The 21052-nt window shown below is 48.4% G+C and overlaps 1 protein-coding gene across 3 annotated transcripts; it reads right to left on the minus strand.

The window, feature by feature from the left end:
• Nucleotides 1–1051: 1051 nt before the first annotated feature.
• Nucleotides 1052–19871, minus strand: CASS4 (Cas scaffold protein family member 4). 3 transcript variants are annotated; one of them, XM_019284277.3, is made up of 7 exons: nucleotides 19726–19871; nucleotides 9541–9948; nucleotides 6270–6374; nucleotides 5183–5332; nucleotides 3331–4668; nucleotides 2510–2569; nucleotides 1052–1884 (listed from the first exon to the last, which is right to left on the minus strand). In XM_019284277.3, exons 1-7 carry the CDS (start codon nucleotides 19768–19770, stop codon nucleotides 1471–1473), a joined length of 2520 nt encoding a protein of 839 aa, XP_019139822.3. In that variant the 5' UTR covers nucleotides 19771–19871; the 3' UTR covers nucleotides 1052–1470. The 3 variants fall into 3 exon arrangements, with proteins under 3 accessions (XP_019139822.3, XP_019139823.3, XP_039419119.1); XM_019284278.3 differs by lacking the exon at nucleotides 19726–19871 and adding an exon at nucleotides 16145–17314; XM_039563185.1 differs by lacking the exon at nucleotides 2510–2569.
• Between the last annotated feature and the right edge of the window lie 1181 nt (nucleotides 19872–21052).

Raw genomic sequence — 21052 nt, forward strand, 5'->3', positions numbered from 1 at the left:
ACATCACTGTTGGTTAGCAACGGGAGCTGGGGGCGCGGCCACCGGCACCGGGCGCGCCGGGCGATTCCATCGCGCCGGGAGCGGGGGCGGTCGGAACGTACCAAGCGAGCACGAGGGGGGAGGCCAGGGGGATTTCTCAGCGCCCTTCCCGCCCATTTCCCGCAGGTTTATTCCTTGTTTTCGTGAGGAAGTTCCTCGGGACACCCATTTCGGGAGGATTTACGGCCAAACGAGGCGCTGCCGAGGCGGTTCGGGCTGGCGGGGGCGCTGAGAGGGCGCGTCCCGCCCTCAGCAATGTCACGGACACGGGTGGTACCGGGAGCGAGTTTAATCCACACACACAAATTCAGCCGGGATGCAAACGCTGCACTGAGTGTGCGAACAGCGATAGTAACAGGGACTCATGTGGGCGATAAATCACGCCAGAAACACGGGGGTGACAAGGAAAACTGCAGCGAGAGGATGCTGAGAGGGGAGCGGGGCCCCGCGGCTGCTCAGGGCGTTCTTTGTCCCTTCTGAGGGCGAACATCGCCTTGGCCTTTCGCGTGCAAACCGTGAATTAAATTAATGAAGAGAGCTACAATTGACACGGATGTAGCCGGGCCCTGCCCGTGCCGCCGCAGGGTCTTTGTCACACCCAGAAATTTTCACATCTAGAAAATTGGGGGATAAAGTTCAAAAGCTGCGCTGCCCAAGGCAGCGAGGGCTGGGATGGAGCCTTGGGAGCCTCCCCAGCGCTGGGTGTAACTTGCTGGGATTCTAGCAGGGAGTAACATCATCACCTTTCCTGCTGTAGGAAGAGCTTGTCCAAAGGCTCTGCACATTTAGTGACTGAAATAAATATTTTCCCTGCTGGAGAAATGCTCCAGCAGCTCTGGGCTGTGACAGAGGCTGATGTGCTCCCTGTAGATTTATCAGGAGTCAAGACTTGTCCCAAAGTTTTCCTCTATGCTCAAGTACCAGCCTGGAGCATTTCCCATTGACACCTTGGCCAGATTTTGTACTGTGTTGTATTTGTATATTAAACCCAAAAATTAGCTTTGCAGCTGTGTAAAAAAAAACCCTGTAATTACAAATTTTGAGTAAAGTCCTCAGGAAACAGTCGATACTGGGATATCATAAGTTACAAAACATTGTGCAGCTACATTTAAAGAGAGACTTTACATGAATAGAAAAAGAAATAAAAAAGGAAAATACATTTATCTGACATACATAGAGAACAAAAAAAGAAGAAATCAGTCCAATAATCAACAACTTTTGCTCCAATACACAGCAAACATTCCCACCCAGTCATTGTGACAATGACATTTCCGGGTGGGATGTGAACAGTGGAGAAGAAAGTGCAGATTGAATTTTTCTGCACCAGCTGCTGTGGGGATCTTCACCTGCTAACAGTGCACCAGCACCCAGCGAATTCCTGGCAGGAATTCTGAGTGCAAATTGGTGTCCAGAGGAGCAAAACCAGGTCCCTCAGTCCATCATGGCTCTGAACTGCTGGGTGTACTTGGCCAGCTCCTCCGTCTGCTCCCACAGCTCCCTGGTGGCCTCTGCGTTGGGATATTTGAGGGCTGCGGTTTTGGTGGCCAGGGCCAGGTTCTTGAGCAGGCTGCAGAAGCGGCTGCTGCTCTGCAGGATGTCGCTGCGGGCGTCCCTCTCCTGGGTCTCCTGGCACAGAGAGTCCACCAGCTTCTGCCCCACCATGATGATGAGTTTGCTGTGGGAGATGAAGATTTCGGGCGGCTGCTGGTTGCGGAGGCTGGTGGTGAACACCCCGATCGCCTTGTGCAGGGCAGCGAAGCACAGCCTGCAGTGCTCTGGGAGGGGGATTTTCCTGCCAAGGTCCTGCCTGCTGGGATTCAGAGTCTTTTTTGCACATGGCAAAACCTGGAGAAAGGGTTAAAATTAAAACAGATTCAGCCTGGTGTCACACACTGGTTGTTTCTTTGGTCACTCTACCCTAAATTCTTGTGGTCTCCAAATTGCCCCATCCTGGAGCCTTTACAGTAATTTGTCTTTCCATAAAGTGTTGGAAATTCTCCTGATTGCCTTTTTTCCCCCTAAATACAGTTTTAATAATGGATAGCACACAAAGTGCTGCAGCCAAACACCAATCCTTTACACGGTCTGGGCTTGAAGCTTTAAAATAATAGAAAACATTGATCTTTAATGGACTTAATCAGGGTTATGAATGATAAAAATGCACAAAACAAGAGGCAATTTTGTGCCAGTGCATGACAAGATATTTTGAAATACTGATTCTCACAGCCTTATCCCAAATGATGCTGAAAGGCAATAAAATAAACAGTATGACTTTAAACTGGAGTTGTTTGTTTGGAAATAAATGTTTTTCACAGGTTTTCAGCAGCAATTCTGGGAAAATGATCTCTGAGAAGCAAATAGGTCTCTTTGTAGAGGTGTGTGTCTGAGTGCAAATTACTCTGAATTTTAGCAAGCACAGAAATCAGGGACTGAAAGCCCTCATAGATAATATTTTCAAAGTCAAAAATACCTTCAGGTTTGACTCTGTACTCTTCGTTGCTACTTCTTTACCTGAAATGACTTTCTGTGCCTGTTACAAATTAAAATGAAAGCAAAGTTGAAACAACTACATATTTAAATATAAATGTGTTCTTCTTTCATGGGGAAACAACTACTTGCTCTTCAGCCTTCACGTTACAGACAGCAATGGTGAATTTATTAGAAGGAGATGTAGTTTTTTTCCTACTAATAATGTGCCCGATCCTGCAAGATTTAAGACTGAAACCAACATCAACAAAACATTTCAACTTAACATTCCCTAAATTTTAAGGACAAGCCAGCATTTCTTAGGGAAACCAAGGGAGGTATTCTTAGTAGGTATTTTAGTAATTCTAAGGAGATTCTAAAAATCACCCAGAATTATTCTAACAAATAAATGTGATAATTCACAGTTTGAGTTCTATGCAAGCAGGATTTTCATGACACCTCAAGTTAGGAAGGAACATCTCTTGTCGTGCCAGAGCCAAACACAATGTAGTGGCAGGAAGAGAACTGTGAGGGAAAAGAGAAGTGAGGACTTGCTAACTCCCAGATAAATCCTATTTCCCAAATGAATCTAAACTGGCAAGATGATAAAAATGTTTTATATTCTCTGTTGATTAAAATTACTGCTCATTGTACACGTGCCATCCAGCACTGTCACAAAATGCTGGATCCATGTAAAGTCTGGAAAACGGGACATAGTGCAGACTGAATGTGGCACTGGTGCAAAGGTAAAAGAGTGCTGGTAGTTCACAGCCTAATATCTGCACAGGGTGAAGAATACAGAGGGCAAATCCCAGTTTCACTGACCTGTAACTGGACATAATCACAATCTTCGGTGGAATTTTCTTCTGGTTTCTCCAAAGGGACCTGGCTTTGGATGGTTTTATCAGGAGCATTTCTCTGGAGTGACTCTATTTCTACTCTTCTTGGCACTGGGATTTGTTTTGCCATTTTGCATTCTGGGTTCACTTTTGGTTGCTTCGTTTCTTGCTCCTTCTCACTCTTCCTGAAGAGCAGCTTCCCGTTGGCGATGATGATGGACACAAACCTCTTGATATCGTCTGGAATTGTCCGGGCCACCATAACGAAGCGATCCAGGTCATCAGGGTTGCTCTGGGGCTTCCTGAGCACCAAAGCCTCCAGGGACCAGCTGCAGTTGTTGAGAGCTTCCCTTGTTTCTGTCAATATTTTGTAGGAGTTCATGAGGATTTCAAGCTGTTTTTTAATCCTGGCCTGCAGGTTGTTATCAGTGAGGTTGGAAGCATTTCCCTTCAGGCCTTGAGCAAAGGCCAGGAACTCTCCCAGTGACACCTTTATGTGGTCCACTGCTCTGTGGATCTCCTCCAGGCTTTTCTCCAGGTGCTCCTGCAACCTCCACTTGCTGCTCACAAAGATCATTAAGCTGGCAATGGAGCTGGACACTCCGTGCTGCAGCCGAGTCAGGGTCTCGATGGCTTCTTCCAGCTCCAGTTTAATTTCTTGGACAGGCTCTGGCAATGCTGACAGAGTAGAAAACGACTCAGCAGAAGAGCTGGAGGATGAGGAGAGAGTGCTGCTTCTGCTGTCCACACTAGAGACACAAAAAGGATCATTTTCTGACTTGGTGTCCCCAGAGAGCTGTGGAGAAGCGCCGCGTGCTTGGTCTCCAGAGCCATTGCTGTTGTTTTCCATCTCTTTCTTGGGGTGCCCAGCGCTGGGCAAACCTTTGGGAATATCATAAACATTCTCCCCAGAGATCTGATTCTCAGCCTTGGGGGCCAGGAGACTCAGGGGCACCTCACAGCTGCCGTTCTGTGGCAAGGGGAGCGCATCCCGTGAGGATGGAACGTCGTAAAGGGGGATTTCTGGAAGGGTTAATTTCCGCTGGCTCGGTGGAATGTTGTATAACTGTGGATTTCCAGCCTTGGCTTCCGTGGTTGTGGCTGGAGCCTTGTACCTGGCTGGGGGTATGTCATACAGCACCTGCTTCTCCACAGACTGGCCAGGAGGGTTTGCTTTGAATCCGGAATTTTCAGGGGATACCGGAATATCGTAGATCCATTCGGATTTCCGAGGGTTTGGCAAAGTGTTGTAATGGCCCCGGCACTTTATCTGAGATTTATTTTCTGAGTCATTGAGTTCTCTTTTGGGAGGGACGTCATATAACTGCAACAGAGCACAGAGGGCTTAGAAACCATCTTTTTAAACAAGAATGAGAAACAGAACTCAGTTCTGAGAGCACTTAAATGTGTGCAACTCCCCTGATGTCAATGGAACAGCACCATGAAAAGGCTACCTCTGTTTTTTATTTTCTAAAATGCACAATCTGCACATATGAAAGGTAAAATATTTGGAGCACAGGTGATTAGATCATACAGCAAAGTCCCGAGCCAGTGAAATCTGTAGACACTTGATTTTTTCCCATTCACATGCACACCCTGGCAAACAATAAATCACCAACAGACACCACTGGCTCTGTTCAAACACCTTCAATGAATTTAAATTTTGACTTGATACAGACCTGTGTGTGTACAGCTGGAGTCCAAGCTGGAAAAGGAAAGTTCAGGACCATTTGTTGTATAAGAAACAGTGGGGAAGGGATGGGAAACCTGCCCCTGCTCCAAGCCAGGCATGCCAGCAGTGACAGATTATTCTCCTGTGTCCACCAAGCCTTACTCACATTGCCTGCTGCTGAGTCCTTCTGGCTGCCAGCTCCTGCTTTTTCTGGGTTGGAGGGGATGTTGTAAAGCTGCTTCTGCTCCTCCTGGAAGCTCTCAGTGGATCTGCCCAGCACGGAGCCCTTCTGTGTGCTGGGGGGAGTGGCACTGCTCTGCTCAGAGAGGAAAAAAAAAGGTTTATTTGGATCCTTTTTAGAGCCCACTGGGGCCTTGAGTGGGATGAAAGGCTTTGGGCCATACTTGAGTAGGTTTGAGTCTGAGCAGGGATCAGCCCCTCACACAAGGCAGGTGACTCCAGGAAATCTGTGGATAACTTGATAATAATGGACTGGGCTCAACCCTGCACTGCCAGGGAGCAGCAGCGGTGTGGGGAGGCTTCCTGGACATGCTCCAGTGCCACGCACACCTTTGTGTGGGAGGTGACAGCACAGGGCTGGGGGCTGGTGCCTGCCCCATCCTGGTGACCTACACAGGCTCAGAAGTGGAGGAAATGTGACATTCACTGCCCTGTCCCATCCTGGTGACCTGCACAGGCTGAGGGGTGGAGAAAGTGTGACATTCACTGTCCCCAGGGGAGTGGGACAGTACGGAGGGCAAGATTGTGTAACAGGACACGTCACGGTGACATGACCAAATCCAGGGCATGTTTTTCCCAGGAGGTGGGTGGTGGGGGTGACATCTAATTTCTTGTTGAACATGCACTTGTGACTCTTCTCTAAACATCCCCAAATCACCCCGACCAAATGACACCCCACATTTCCTCGTGGATTCCAAGGCAGAGAGGTTTGCACTCTAATTCTGAGAATTCAGTAAGACATCAGTACTGTCAACCTCTCTGCCTTGGAGTCCACGGGGAAATGCCTTACTAACAGAAAAAATGGAAATGTTTATGGGAAACGGACCAGATTTAAGACACACTGCTCTAAATTTCTAAGAAACTCAGGAGAACTGAGGTTTTGAGCTAAAAAATAGATGATTTTCTTCCCAATTTTACAAAAAGCCGACAGGGTGGCAGTAGAATTGACCTCCAGATCTATTCGGAGGTGCTCTGGGGTGCCAGCTGCAGGGAGGGAGCGGGGCAGGACTCACCTGTGTGAGCAGGGACCCGCGGCGCTGTGCGGAGGGGACATCGTACACCTCACCCCTGATGTTTGGGGCTGAAGCCCGGCAGGCTCTCGGCAGAGTGAACAGGTGCTTGGAGGGGAGCAAAAACAATTATCATAAAACTGCATTGGCAGGAAGCTCAGGACAGCTCTGAAAAGTCATGTAGCTGGATAATCCACTGTTGGAGTATCACTCTTAAGTGGTAAAAACCTTCAGCTCTTCACTGAAGGTGAGAGACAGAAAGTGACCTTACAAGCAATAGGATGTTTATTCCCAAATAATTCTCCTTTGCCAGCATTTCTGCTACATTTTAGATAAGATCATTACTGGGACATGCATATCAAAGACAATCTGCCTTACTAACCGTGGGACAGAAAAGATTTGGAGAAAATCCAGCTGCAGTTATCACTGAAATCTTTAGACTGCCAAAAAGCAGAACCACTTAAAAAAGGAAGTGGGGAAATTTCGACTTCTCCAAGCCCACAGAGTCATTGGGTCAAGCCAATTTAATGTAAGAGCAGCAAAAATGTGCAGGCTGAGCATTATTCTGTAGTTATGAAAGACTGACTCATTTAGAAGGAGTAAACCTTGATGTCCTGTCCAGCTCCATAAGCAGGGGAGTCCAATATGGGCATTATATTTTCATCTGCAGTCAGATTCTCTTGTTTGATTAAAACATAATTTGAGCAGCCGTGACCAGATCTGTGGGACAGTTAATTAATGTCACAAAGTATGAATGCTGGGTTAGGACTTTTCTTTTTTAAAATCAACCACCAAAACATGGAATTTTCTTCATCCAGCCTGTCTTTAGCCTGGCTGCCCTCAGCTAATTTATAAATGGGCCATTGCAAACCACTGACCTCCAGAAACAATGCTGGGGTGAGATATTGCACAAAATGATTTCAGACTGCAGGGAGTGATTTCCATCATGTAAGTCCTGCAGCAACTAAAGTTAGGGGAAATATGGTAGAGGAGGAAGACTGCAGCTTCACTCTGCCTGCTTCAGCTCTCATCTGAAAACAGGGAATGAGGAGTGAAGACAAATCCCCTTAGCGCTCTGTGATAAAGAATCACAGAATCACAAAATGGTTTGGGTTGGGAGGGATCTTAAAGACCATGAGTTCCACCCCCTGCCATGGGCAGGGACACCTTCCATTAGAGCAGGTTGCTCCAAAGCCCGTTCAACCTGGCCTGGAACGCTTCCAGGGATGGGGCAACCTGTGCCTGAATACGAGCCTCTTACTTGCCAACACAGGCACAACTTCCCTGAGTGAAAGGGCAAAACATAAAAGGTGTCAGGAAAGCCATTCTTAGCCCAGGTCTGCTTCCAGATGGACAAATCTGAGAATATAGCAAGAAGGAAACTCACAGGATATCACATCTTACTCCTTTTTGAAGTCCTTTCAGTGACAGTAGAACCAGAAGGTGCCCTGTGTGTGAGGCAGAAGAGGGGGCTTCTCTGTGGGGTGAAAACACCCAGGCTCTGAGGGATTTCTTTTTGTTTCATTGCTTTCAATCAGCTCCCTCAAAGACTCGGAGTGGCTTTTCCCAGCTGCTCAGAGGACAGCTGAGTATGCCAGGAGCTTTGCCAGTTGTGCCACAGGATCTCTGTGGGATGGTCTGGATCGTTCTGTGCTCCCTGAGCTCCCCTGCCTGGGGACGGCTGGTGACCACCAGGGTGCAGCTGGTGTGGGGACAGCTGGGACACTGTGCCACAGGCAGCCCCGCTCTGAACTTCTGGGTAATAATCAGAGGCTGGGACATTTCTTTTTCAGTCTTAGACTAGACACAACTTAGGTGGATAAATTCATGAAATGAGACAGGGAGAGCCAAGGAGCTCTTCTGCCAGACCACTCATCCACATAATGAACAGATGACATTTTCCACCTGATTTGCTGGCAGAACATGGAAAATTCATGCCAATCTCTGATTCAGTTTGCAAATGGCTCCTTTAGTGTCAGGAATGTGGCGAAATCAGTTCACAGCAAGTGCAGAAGTCTTGTAGCTGTACTCAGTTTGAGTTATGGCTGTGCACTGCAGCTGCAGAGCTGAAAATGAGGTTTTGGTCACCAGGGATGCCCTGAGTTTGTTGTTTTCCAGCACCCACCTGCCACCCAGCAGGAAGCAGCAGCGAGGTTTCCATGATTCGCCTTCTGCACAGCAGGAGGAAAGGTGGCTGAGTGAGCCCCATAAATCAAATGATCATTAAACCAGCCTAAAACACTGGAAAGCTGAATATTCTTCCTTTTCCTTTTCCAATTAGAATTTCTAATGTGATTTCTGTACACAGAATAAAGAGCCACGCAGGGCTGGAGAGCTCACGGAACTCAACAAAACCTTGCACTTGAACTCCATCCCCACCTGCTCTATTTCCCTTTCATTATGAAACATTCCCCATTCATTTTTTCCTGAAGAAAGCACAAGGTTTTGATCTTAAGACACTTGATGCAACATGTAATCAAAATGTTCCATGTACGTGTTCCATTTGAATGTCAAACACGAGGAACTGGGAGAAAGAAGAGCCGGGCCAGGGAGCTGTAATGAAAACCTGGAAAATCGGGTTGTTCTCCTCTGTGACTGGGGGCACTGGTGGCTGCTCTCATCCTGCACACCCTGGTCACCGTCTCAGCAGCAGCAAAAACGGGCTGGGAGAGAAACTGGTTGAGGGCACACAGCAAAACTTTGTGTCCTGCGTGTCTGACAGGGGCTGCTATTTTGTGCAAGCCTAGTGACTGCCTCGAGCAGCACAAGAGAGAGGCAGCAGCACTCTGAGCTTGCTGAGCTGCTGGAGACACTAAAAACCAGACCAAACCCAGCAATCACACACCAAAGGGTGATTAAAAAAAATTATGAATCATGTTCCTGTGCAGATGGATGCAAAGACCCCACATGTGCCCAGAGGACTCTGGATGGCCGCGTGCTGTGACCCATCAGAGGAGAAAGTTCTGTCTTGTTACTTTAACTTTGTAAATCATTTATAGATTCTCCCAGACAAATGGTATATTCTTTACTTCCTGCCCTATTTTACAGCTTTTTTAAGCTGCCAGAAAGGTGAGGGACTACAGAATATAGACGCTGTCATCTGTTGCCCAGAGCAGCATTTCCCACATGATGCTATAAATTGATGGCAGTTTCCTAAACACCATCATTCTTTTGCTGCAAATTCCACTGTAAATCTCAAGCTTTCTCATTTCCCACTCCCAACGATTGTTTTAACAACAACATCCGTTGTTTGCAGAGCTGTCTTTATTCTCACCTGGTGTACGGAGCGCTTGGTCCTCTCGCTGAGCAGCTGCGCCGCCAGGGCCGGCACCTGGTACACGGCCTGGGCCGCAGCGGCCGAGCCCCTGGCCGGGGCCTGCACCCAGCCCTCCATCTTCTCGTAGGTGGCCGACAGCACCGCGGCCTTGGGCACGGAGGGCACCTGGTAGATGTTGTGTCCCGCTGGCGGCTCTGTGGGCTGGTCACTCTGGGCCGGGGTGGCCGGCAGGAGCTGCAGGCGTTGGCGGGGGCCAGGCCGTGGCGGCCGTGCAGGGGAGCACCGCCACCAGCCCTCGCTGCCCAGCACGTGCCGCTCCAGCACCGTCAGGATGTCCCCCCTGCGGAACGCCAGCTCGTCCGAGCACTCGGCCTTGTTGTCGTACAGCGCCTTGGCCAGGCTGTGCTGGGGACACGAGGACACCGACATTGTCACACCCGCACAAGGGCTCTTTACTTTCCAGCTTGGTGTTTCCACCTTGCTGAGATCCACTTTCCACCTCGAGCTCCATTTAATTCACCCACCCCTTTTCACACTGAACAACCTCTCTGGAGCATCGATGCCAGAGTTAAACTGTTGCCCTTTATGTCTGCTGCATTCAGTGCACTAAAGCAATAGATAATAATAATATTACTGTGATATATTTCTTCACCTTTTCCCCAAGGCTCTTGAAGAGCATTGCTAATGTTCATTATTTAGATTCATTATATTAGATTTATGAGCTAAAACACAAGAAGTCCCACGTCAGCATGAGGAAGAACCTCTTTCCATGGGGGTGGCAGAGCCCTGGAACAGCTGCCCAGGGAGGGTGTAGAGTCTCCCTCTCTGGAGACATCCCAAACCCACCTGGATGCATTCCCGTGTCACCTGCTCCAGATGGCCCTGCCTAAGCAGTAGGGTTGGACTGAGTGGTGTCCAGAGGTCCTTTTCAATCCTAATGATTCTGTGATTACTTATGAACATCCCTATATGAAAAATAGGTGGCTTTCCCATTGTTGTCCTGTGAATTCTTCATCTCATACTTACTCATTACAAGATCATAGAATCATGGAATGGTTTGGGTGGGAAAGGACTTTAAAGATCATCTCATCCCACCCCTGCAAGGGGCAGGGACACCTTCCACTATCCCAGGTTGCTCCAAGCCCCATCCAACCAGGTCTTGGATGCTTCCAGGGATGGGGCAGCCAGAGCCTGCAGGTAGCTCTAGTCACCCCAGGTGTTTGTGCAAAGGGTAGAGAAAGCTGTGGAGGCAGTTTGTAGGGTTTTTTCAGTACCAGATAGATTTTGCTTTCAGCTTCAAAATGGGACCGTCTGCTTCCCAGTCAGTGGGACACTGGCTGTGTCTCAGCATGAATTTCTTACCAGAAAGTGCAACTAATGTCCAGAGAGATAGCACCCAAATAGGAAACGTGATGCCTTGTATTTTTGTCCAGAGCATTTGCTGTGAAGCAGCAGCTGGCTTGAAGCTGCAGCAGAAGAAACCCAATTTGTCAGCTCAGCTGGTGACAAGGGCCCACTGTTGGCTGCAGGCGTTTCGTGGTCGGGGTGGCCGTGAACAATGGCTTTTTTGTGGGACAAGGGCAGCTGCCAGGGGTGGACAACAGCCCCTTTGGCCTCATGGCCCAATCTGGCTTTTGCCTTGAACATGGGAGTCCACTTCTGATTTGGACAACGCCAAATGTTGGAGCCAGGAATCCCACCCTGGGGCAGGCCTGGGCTCCACATATTAAAAAAAAAAAGGGAGAACAGCAAACTTTTCCTGTTAGTCATCAATCCTGCTTGATCCTTGGGTTTGGATGCTGCGCAGACACGCTTCTGAAGGACAGAGCCTCTTCTTCAGCCCTGAGGAGGGTGGGCAGAGGAAGACTCTCCCCCTTTTCCAACATGAAGAGCCTTATCCAGGCACATGCAGGAAATGGGTGAAGGGCCAGGAAGCCTGCAGGGAGGATCTGAGCCTGGCTGGGGCACACACAGCAAGGCTGCCCTTCCTACTCACACCCACACAGCTGAGAGGAACATTTGGTTCACACTGTGGTTTTAGAAGGCATCTCAATATTGACACTTCCCCAGACAAGTTTTTCCTGTGGCAGCAGCACACTCAAGATGCTGCTGAGCCTAATTTTATAACCAGAGACACAAACCTTTCCATCAGAGGGGTCCCTCACTCAGGGCACAACACACATTCCTTGGGTTTGGCCAGTAAAGGTGTGCAAATCCCAGGGCCAGCAGCCCCCAGCCAGAGGCCAGGCCAAGGCAGAACATGGTGCCTCAGATTTTGCATTTCTAGAGCTCACACTGGAGTATGTGATCAACACGAACCCAGGGACCTCTAAAATCATCCCAAATCAAGCCAAGCAGGAGATAGATTAATGAATTAATCAATTAATTCATAGGGCATTCTGGAGAACCTGACCTAGCTAGAAAACAGATCTGTTCATGGATCATCTCACATCCCATCCAGAGGGCTGGAATGGAAAAATGAAGACTTTGAGTAGAGAAGTGATGGAAACAAGCTCCAAATTCCAGTAGAACATGAATGAACTGAGAGATTGTCAGACCTCTGACAAGCAGGGTCAGTGGAGCTGCCAAAAAGAAGAGGTTAAAAAGAAAAATAAAAAAACCCCAAAGGTTTTCCCAGCTAAGGCAGGGCTTAATTAAATTCCATGTTTCAGGACAAAGAGCCAATACTCTGGAGTTGGAGAGCACATCTTTGCCATCCACTGCTGGTATTTCAGTATTTCAGCAGAGTGCACAGCACACAGGCAGAAGCTGCAGGAGGTGGGTGCCTGCTCCCACCACGTCTGTCTGCAGGGTGAGGTTATCTGCAGTGCAGGCTCTGCATCACCCAGCGTGGGGCTGTGTGCCAGAGGCAGGCCCTGGCTGCACTCCTGGCTCCCCGGGGCGTGTGTGAGGGATCGCTGTGGCAGCCCCTTCCCCTCTGTGAGCAGAAGCCTCCCTGACCTGCCTGTGACTGTAAACAAGCGCTGCATTCCCAGGATGGCAGAGCCCTGAGGGATGCTCGGCGAGGAGGGGGCTGTGCTGGGAGGGCAGTGGGAGCTGCATTTCTGGCTGTCCAGTGTGTCCTCCCCGGCCAGGGCTTGTGGAGCTCTCTGGTGCTTTGTGTGTTGTGCCCTTAAATAACAAACGTGTAAAAAGCACTAAAGCAACACAGGCGAGGTCAAAGTGATTTTCCTTATTTGCTTGCTGCTTCATCCCCATCAGCAGCCTTGTAAAACTTTTCCTAAGATAAAGAACATCCTAAAAGCCCAAAAAAAAGCACCTTGAGAGGCAGTGCTGGGACTCTGCTCTCACTGAGAGGGTTTTAACGAGCTGGTGACAGAGCATGGACCTAGAAAAGAGGAAAAAAGTGTCCCCTGCAGCCCCTCCCCGAGGCACCGGGACCCCCGAGCCCACAGCCACCCGAGGGCAAAGCAAGTGGGTCACACACTGAAGGGATTTACAGAGCAGGGTCTCCGGAACAGCTTCACTTCAAAAGCTCTCATGTAGCTGGAAGTGCATCTCCTTTACTGGACTGTGGCTCAGATGTGGAGAGAGTAATTCCCCCCCAAACTGGACTTTTCACATCTTTGTTGTTTGCACTGGTCCCTCTATAAAACCTGACAGCCCTTGGGAGTCATAGGAATGAAAGCTGCTACCTCATATTTATTAATGGAGAAATTGTAATTAAGAGCAGTAAAGCTGATGAGGGCACAGTTCTATAATGTCAAATTCTACACCCTCAGACTGACATCTGTGCTCTGTGTACACAATAGATACTGATGCTAAGGAAAAAACATCCCACTGTTACTAAAATCTCCTGATACCTCTCCTATGCCAAGCCTTATCCTCAGCCTACAGGACTATGCAAGAGGAAAAAATAACCTTATAAAATATACACAAACATTGCTAGAAAAATCCAGGTGATACCCAGTGATTTACAGCACGTGATAATTTGAGCATCTTGCCCACAAGCCTCACAAAATAATTTCTCAATGCCCCCTTCCCACTCAGTTTGTGTTTGGAAATCTCAATTTACTACCCTTGTATTATTTCATGTGAATGGGTACTGCACTATTTCACAGCATTTCAAATAAAAAAGATATTTTTTCATTTATTGTCTTCAATTTGCTTCTTAAAAACTCCTATTGACATCATGTAAATAAAGAGACAGTTTAAATCCTGGGAGTTTTCGTGGATCAAGAGAAATATTTCTCTTGTTGCACATCAATACACGTGTAAGCATTTTACTGCAGGAAAGTGGGACTTAAAATATTTGAGGAGGAAGAGATACAGCAGTGTCCTGTGTTTGCTAAACAGTGCTGCTCATGCATCAGTGGCACCTCTGACATGTTTACAGAGCAGCTTCCAGTTAATCTCTTCACCTCCCAACATAGCTGGAGAAATAAACATTCTCCATCATCCATTAGCTGGGAACAGGCTTCCATGAGAATTCCCTTCTAAACCCCAGACCACGCTGAGTCACTTAAATTTTGCCCAGTTAATTGTAGAGAGTTCATATCAACATCCACAGGGAAAAGGAGAATTTACCTTGAAAGCTCAAATCATTCTCTACCTGCATGTGCAACATTTCCTGTGACTTGCAGAAGGTCCTTCTGCAATTTTTTTGTTTTGTTTTATGTATTTTGGAAATGTTCAGCTCATACAGAAGTTTTATGTGAGCTTCAAGGAGGAATGAACATCAGGACTTGCTTTTATTGCTTTAATTGATTTGTGGGGGTGGAAGCAGGTGCTGATCAGCAGGTTTTGAATTCTAAATGGTCAGATCAGTTTTGATCAAATACAGAATCACCACTTTAAAAATTCAAGCTTACAACTCCTGCAGCTTCACACAAGGCAGTGCTGCAGAGGTGGGAATTACAAGCTGGAGTTGTGTTAATTTTCCCCAAACGCTCTTTTCTCCACAAATAAAGTTAATCAAATCCTAGCTGTGTTAAAATCTCCAGAAGTGGCAAGTGCAGCAAGGATTTCACGCCACTCAGTTCACTTTTACACGAGTGCTCTCATGCCCACGTTCAAGGGAAGATAAAGCCGCCACTTCCTGCTGTTCCAACCTCTCACCCTGGCTGCATTCCTGGGGCTTGGGTCCTCAAACCTTTTCCCCATATGCACCCAATCACTTTAGGTTTCTTTTGACTTTTTTAAGCCTTCTAGGATCTTAATTACATCTGAGCATGTTCATTTCTAAACGTGGTTTTACAATACGGAAAGTCCTGATGAGTGCAAGTGTCCTCCTCAGAGCAGGGTCCTCACCTTCCCTGCTCTCCCTGCCTGTGCATCAGGTGAAACACTGCCAGGGCAGCTGGGCAGGGGAGCAAAAGGCACATTTTTCCTCGGCAGGAGCAAAAGGCACGTTTTTCCTCGGCAGGAATTCCTGCTGTGGGTTCCTGCTGCTGGAGGTGGCCGGGTGCTGTCCCTGCGGCCGTGCCCTTTCTCCATGGCTGTGGCAGCAGTGGAGAGGCCGAGGTCAGGGTGGGGGTTTTTGATTCACAGTGAATCAGCAGCAGCACCACAAAACTCCCAAAGCTGCGGCTTCCTGGGGCTCTCTGGCTGCTCTTATCAGCCCCCACAAACAGCTCTTGTTTTAACCCTGCCCGCTGGACAGCCCTGCAAAGCTCGTGCTTCTGAGCAAATGAATTAAATGCATGGAATAAATTGACAAATGGATGGTTTCTGAATAAATATCACCGAAACTGTAACATTTCTCTGGGCTAAGTGGGTTTTCCACCTGCCCTAATCAGTGGCGTGAATCCCCGCGTGCAGGCAGCAGCTGGACACTGCTCCTTCCCTGTCATTAGCACAGGACACATGGTGAGAGCACAGCCTGCCCTGCCCGGCTGCCAGGGATCAGCTGGGACCCGCCGAGCCACTCACTTGTGTCACAGCCAAAGCCCCCTGCCAGCACAAAGCCCAGCCTGGGGGCTGGGGGCAGGAACGGTGACAAGCGGCTGGAAAATGGATTTGATCCATCACGGATTCCCCTCCACCAGCAGAGAAAACTGTATTTCCTGAAAAAGAGCACTCCTTTCCTCTTCTGAGCCTCAGTTCTCCTTGCAGACGGCTCTGCAGGATGGGGCCAGTCCTTACCCTGGAGTGCAAAGGCTTTCCCAGGCTCGCAGAACTCAGACTGAAATTACTCGGCATTTTCCTCATCACAGAGTGACCTCAATTCTTTCAACATTTCCATTTCCCATTTCTAGGAATCAATGCAAAAACATCTTTTTTGAGGTAATATACAGCTCAACTGTTAAGCTCATTTTTTCCAAGAGAATGTGGAAGTGACCCGTCTGGGTCACTCATGATCGTTTTTAATAAGCTTGTTATTACTCAATGTACACAGAACCCACAGAACCGACCCTCACCCTCCTCAGCCACACTGCTGTTCTTGAGAAAGGATTCATTTGGATTATATTTTAAAAATCGGCACCACGTGCTCTGTTAGTGATGTGCAAATCAGCTGAGCACACACACTGCAAAGGGACCCTGCCAGATGCAGATTTTACCCTCTGAACACTACAAATGAAATCAGGAAAGTCATCGAATTAACTGCAGCAGAAAGAAAAAACCCAGTATTTACACTGACCTTCATTTTGCTGCCTGTTTCCCTGTTAGTCCATCGCCTGAGGAGGAGGAGGAGGAGGATCTCCCCAGCCCTGTCAGCGGATCAGGCAGCTCTGGAGGGTCTGGCTGGAAGCTGGAGAGGGAAGGCTCAGCCTCTGCCACCTCCTGCTCGCTGGGAGCCCCAGGAAAGCAGCTTTGGGAGTGGGGGGAGCTCATTACATAGCAGAATTCTCTCCAGGGAGCCACTGGGCTGCAGCTGGTGATGTGCAGGACACACAGACCCCCCTGCAGGGAGTGTCTGCCCTGCTCTGAACGGAACAGCCAGGGCAGCAGGGCTGGACCAGGAATGGATTTAGAAACATTTTTGCAGCAGCAATTTTTACTCCTGGTTTGTTGTTTTGTTTTGTTTTGATTAACACTAGTTTGAGGTTGGATACACTTTCAGCCTGTCTCTAGAAAACTGAACAGATCTCCTTTGTGTTATTAACCCCCTGCAAAACCCTGCAGAGGCAGAAAACCCGAGGAGGAAAGCCAAATATGACCTGCAGCAGAAGGGTTTTGTTTCTTGGGCTAATCTAAAAAATCCTTGAATGTTATTAAGCTATAGTGTTATTTAAATTATTCATGGTTGCTATTTGCCCAGCTGAGTCCAGGTCATGCTGGTGCACAGGTTTTACCACTTTGGATTTGTGGTATCTTGGCATTTGCAAATTTTTACTGGTTTTGCCTTTGTATGTGCTGGCTTTTCTCTGGTAAAAGCTTCTTCCTTCCTCTTTCCACAGCAGCTTCAAGATTAAATTAGACACTGGCTCCCAAAGCCACAATCATGTAGCTAGAAAAGCCTTGAGTGTCTTGACTAGAAAATGCTGAATTGAAAAGCTTCCTCAACAGAATCTACAGCTCTGGGCTGGGAGCAAACCAGCTGCTGTCCAAAGGAGAAAGGATTCCTGGCAAAAGCAGCCCATTTCAATGCCTGTGTGCTCTTTCTCTTCTTTCTTTTTTTAACATTAGAAGCAGCAGTTTGACCCCCTCAGACACTTCATGCAGGTGATAAAGAGCCATTCCCTTGCTACCCCGGAGTTTTTCAGGTGCTCCAGCATTTGAAAAGATGGAGAAATATCAGCAACAAACCCACATCTAGTGGGGACAGAACTACTTTCAAATACAATTAAACGTTCCCATGAAGGAACCCCAGAGGGAATTCCTGCTATGCAGGGACACCCCCCACTGTCCCAGGCTGCTCCAAGCCCCATCCAGCCTGGCCTTGGACACTGCCAGGGATCCAGGGGCAGCCCCAGCTGCTCTGGGCACCCTGTGCCAGGGCCTCCCCACCTTCACAGGGAATGATTTTTTCCTAATATCCAATCTAAACCTCCTCTCTTTTAGTTTGAAGCCATTCCCTGTGTCCTGTCCCTCCAGCCCTTGGAAATCCTCTCTCTCCATCTCTCCTGCAGCTCCTTCAGGTCCTGCAAGGCCACAGTGAGGTCACCCCAGAGCTTCTCCTCTCCAGGCTGAACAATCTCAGCTCTCCCAGCCTTTCCTCCCAGCAGAGCTGCTCCATCCCTCTGCTCATCCTGGTGCCTCCACTGGGCTCTCTCCAGCAGTTCCACGTCCTTCTGCTGTTGGCCCCAGGGCTGGGGCAGCTCTGCAGGTGGGGTCTCACCTGAGTGGGACACAGGGGCAGAATCTCTGTCATTCCCCACTCATGTTTGTGGGTGAGAAGGGAAGATGTGAACTGGGCATTTTAGGAGAGATAAACTCCACATCCACTTTATGCACATCCAAACACACTCCTGTTTTCCTGGGGCAGCAGCTGAGCCAAAGCTGTCACACAGCAGCAGCCCGTGGAGCTCACGGGGTTTGAAATTGCACCAAGGGGTGCAACGCTTCCTGTGCTGCCACTGGATACGCAACAACAAACAAACAACACCATTTTCTGGCTAAACTCAAACTGAAATCATGTTCGGAAGTGTTTTCCCTGTGCAGGTGCAATAGTTGGGGCACAGGGATAATTGCAGAGCATTTCCCGTCACAGTAACGCTGCCGAGGGCTGGAGCCTCAAGGAGTGCAGAGAGTACAAAAAAACCCCTTTGTATTTTTATATTATTCAAATATATGATACTGCCAGGCCAGCAGGGGCCTTATAAACAGTTCAGAAATGATGTTGTAGAAATAAGTTTGGCTTTTTATTACTCAGCTGAAGTTGACTGGGTTGCTCTGGCCATGTCTAAAATGCTCACAGCAGAACAGGGAATGGGTTTGCTACCATTACATTGATTTATTGACAATCCACTGAAGAGAACTGGAAATATATCTAGAAATAGAAAATTCCTCTATACAGAGATGAAAAATGTCCTGCCTCAATTACTGATGACTCAGTGTGAAAAGTAGCCCCCTAATCTTTACAAGCCTTGATGGAAAATTTTGAGTGTAAAACAATGACTCATTGAAGTCCTGTTAAGGTTTCTCCCCACATTTTCTATCAGATTTCCAGGAGGCAGTTTATTTATGGTAAACACTGAGATCATAATCCAGGATGAAAATCTTAATTCCATTACATTTATTAGACTTGCAGACAGCAGGACGGCAAGGCACTGACTTTGAATCAAGATTTCAGCATGCTCCAACCCTTACAGCTGCAGCAGGGCCTCTTATCCGTATAAAATTAATCTAGATGGAATATGAATACAGAAATAAATGTAACAAACCTTATACTCTGGTTCAAGTCTTTCAAAGTAGGAATACATAGTGTTTCAAAAGGCTTTCTGGTTTGCATGTAACAAAGGAATTATGTCATGCAAGAGGTCACCAGGGCTGCCACTGAAAGTCTCTGGCAAAGGATCTGTGTCTCTAATGTCACTGCAGCATAGCAGTAAGGTGGAACCTTGACATTTTATCTTTATAATTTCACAAATGTGGTCATTTCCAGATGCCTGTTCATTTTGAATCCCGCTTTATTCAGGATCTACCCCAGGAAGACATTTTCCCCAGTCAGTGGTTTTGTCACAATGAAAAGCACAGGGGGACATGAGGTACAAGAGCCTTCTGTCCCCCAAACACTTCACAGAGTCACAGAACCACTGAGGCTGGGAAAGAGCTCTGCGAACACTGAATCCAAGCCGTGCCCCATCCCCACCTTGTCCCCAACCCAGAGCACTGAGTGCCACCTCCAAACCTCCCTGGGCAGCGCCTGCCAAGGCCTGAGCACCCTTTCCACGGGAAAATTCCTGCTGCTGTCCACCCTGAGCCTCCCCTGGCCCAGCCTGAGGCCGTTCCCTCTCCTCCTGTCCCTGTTCCCTGGGAGCAGAGCCCGACCCCCCCGGCTGCCCCCTCCTGTCAGGGACTTGTGCAGAGCCACAAGGTCCCCCCTGAGCCTCCTTTGCTCCAGCCTGAGCCCCTTTCCCAGCTCCCTCAGCCTCTCCTGGGGCTCCAGAGCCTTCCCCAGCTCCGTTCCCTGCCCTGGACACGCTCCAGCCCCTCAAGGTCTCTCTTGGCACGAAGGGCCAGAACTGGAAGAGCCTCATCAGTGCTACTTCCAACATCACCAAGAATCCCACTGAATTAAAGCATCAAACCCTTCCCTACCCAAAAAACCAGACCTACCTGTGCAGTTGTGTTGCTCCTTGGCTTTGCATCCATTGCTGTCATTCCCCACTCGGAGTAAGACAGAGAATCACAGTGGGATGGGGACACTTCAGCCTTGCACAGGCACCGCGTGTTGGGAACTCCGCCTCAGCAAAGTCCATCTGACAGCTCTGCCCCTAACAGCACCGACAACTTGCAAACAAGGTATCATGCAAGATAATATCTGTGACAACAGAACATGAGAGGACAGAATAAAACCCAAAAAAAAACCCCCTTTTGGCGACTAGAAGTAAGAAAAATGTGCGCAAGAGGGATTTTCCTTGGTCTGCGTGCCACCAACTTGTTGCAGTGAAGCAGTGGGAAGTCTGAGCCCTCTGCTCATGCTCCTGTGTTTCCTCTTTTGCAGCAGTGAGCTCAAGGCTATGGCACAACAAGGAGCTGCACAGGCTTGATAAGACACTGCTGCCACAGGATTTCGCAGCCAGGTTTTCCTGGCTTTCCAAGTGGTCTCAGCTTTCACGGCCCTGAGGGCAGCAGGAAGCAGGAGCCCATCAAGAATGGGCACTCAAGGCACCTCCAGACTTCCACAGGGAAAGGTGATTCCAGAGAGTCATGGAATGGTTTGGGTTGGAAGGGACCTTAGGGACCACCTCATTCCATGGGCAGGGACACCTTCCACCAGACCAGGTTGCTCCAAGCCCCCTCCAACCTGCCCTTGGACATTAAATTTCACCCCAGGGTTGCATTTCCTCCCTCAATAGGACGAGTTCAGTTTTTCCCAGCCCTTCTTTCTCCAACAGAAACCCACCGACCTTCTGGCCTCAGAAGATGTCCAGGACATGGAAAGGCAGCAGGGTGCCAAGGGCAGGATGGTTTTGTGTTAACAAAGGAACTTTCTGCACTTGCACTGCAAGTTACAGCCCACAGAACTGAGGAAGCCCGAGGTGAGAGCTCACACATTGTTCACAACCACAGCGGTGCTTGAACATGTAAACCACCAAGAGGGTTCTAAAAGTAGATTCCAAACACCAAGAACAAGTGCATTATGGACAGGTGCTTCAGCAGAATTAAAAAAGGCGGCACCAAAAAAAAAAAAAAAAAAAAGCCACTGCTGTCACCCACCCCACATCAGCCTCAGTGACTGTGTCAGGACTTCCCTTTTCCCTCCCCCCAGCTCTGCTTCTCCTTGTTTCTCCAGCAAAAAAACCACCAGCATCACTATCTCTTGCCACCACTGCTTCTGAAGAGTCAGAAACTCAGAGGCAGAGGAGCAAAGAGGACTGAGCCTCAGAAATGTTTTGCATACAGGGAGCTTTTCAAGAGAAAATGAAATTTCATTCTTTTA

The sequence above is a fragment of the Corvus cornix genome, chromosome 20 (assembly GCF_000738735.6).
Source record: "Corvus cornix cornix isolate S_Up_H32 chromosome 20, ASM73873v5, whole genome shotgun sequence".
Taxonomy (NCBI): domain Eukaryota; kingdom Metazoa; phylum Chordata; class Aves; order Passeriformes; family Corvidae; genus Corvus; species Corvus cornix.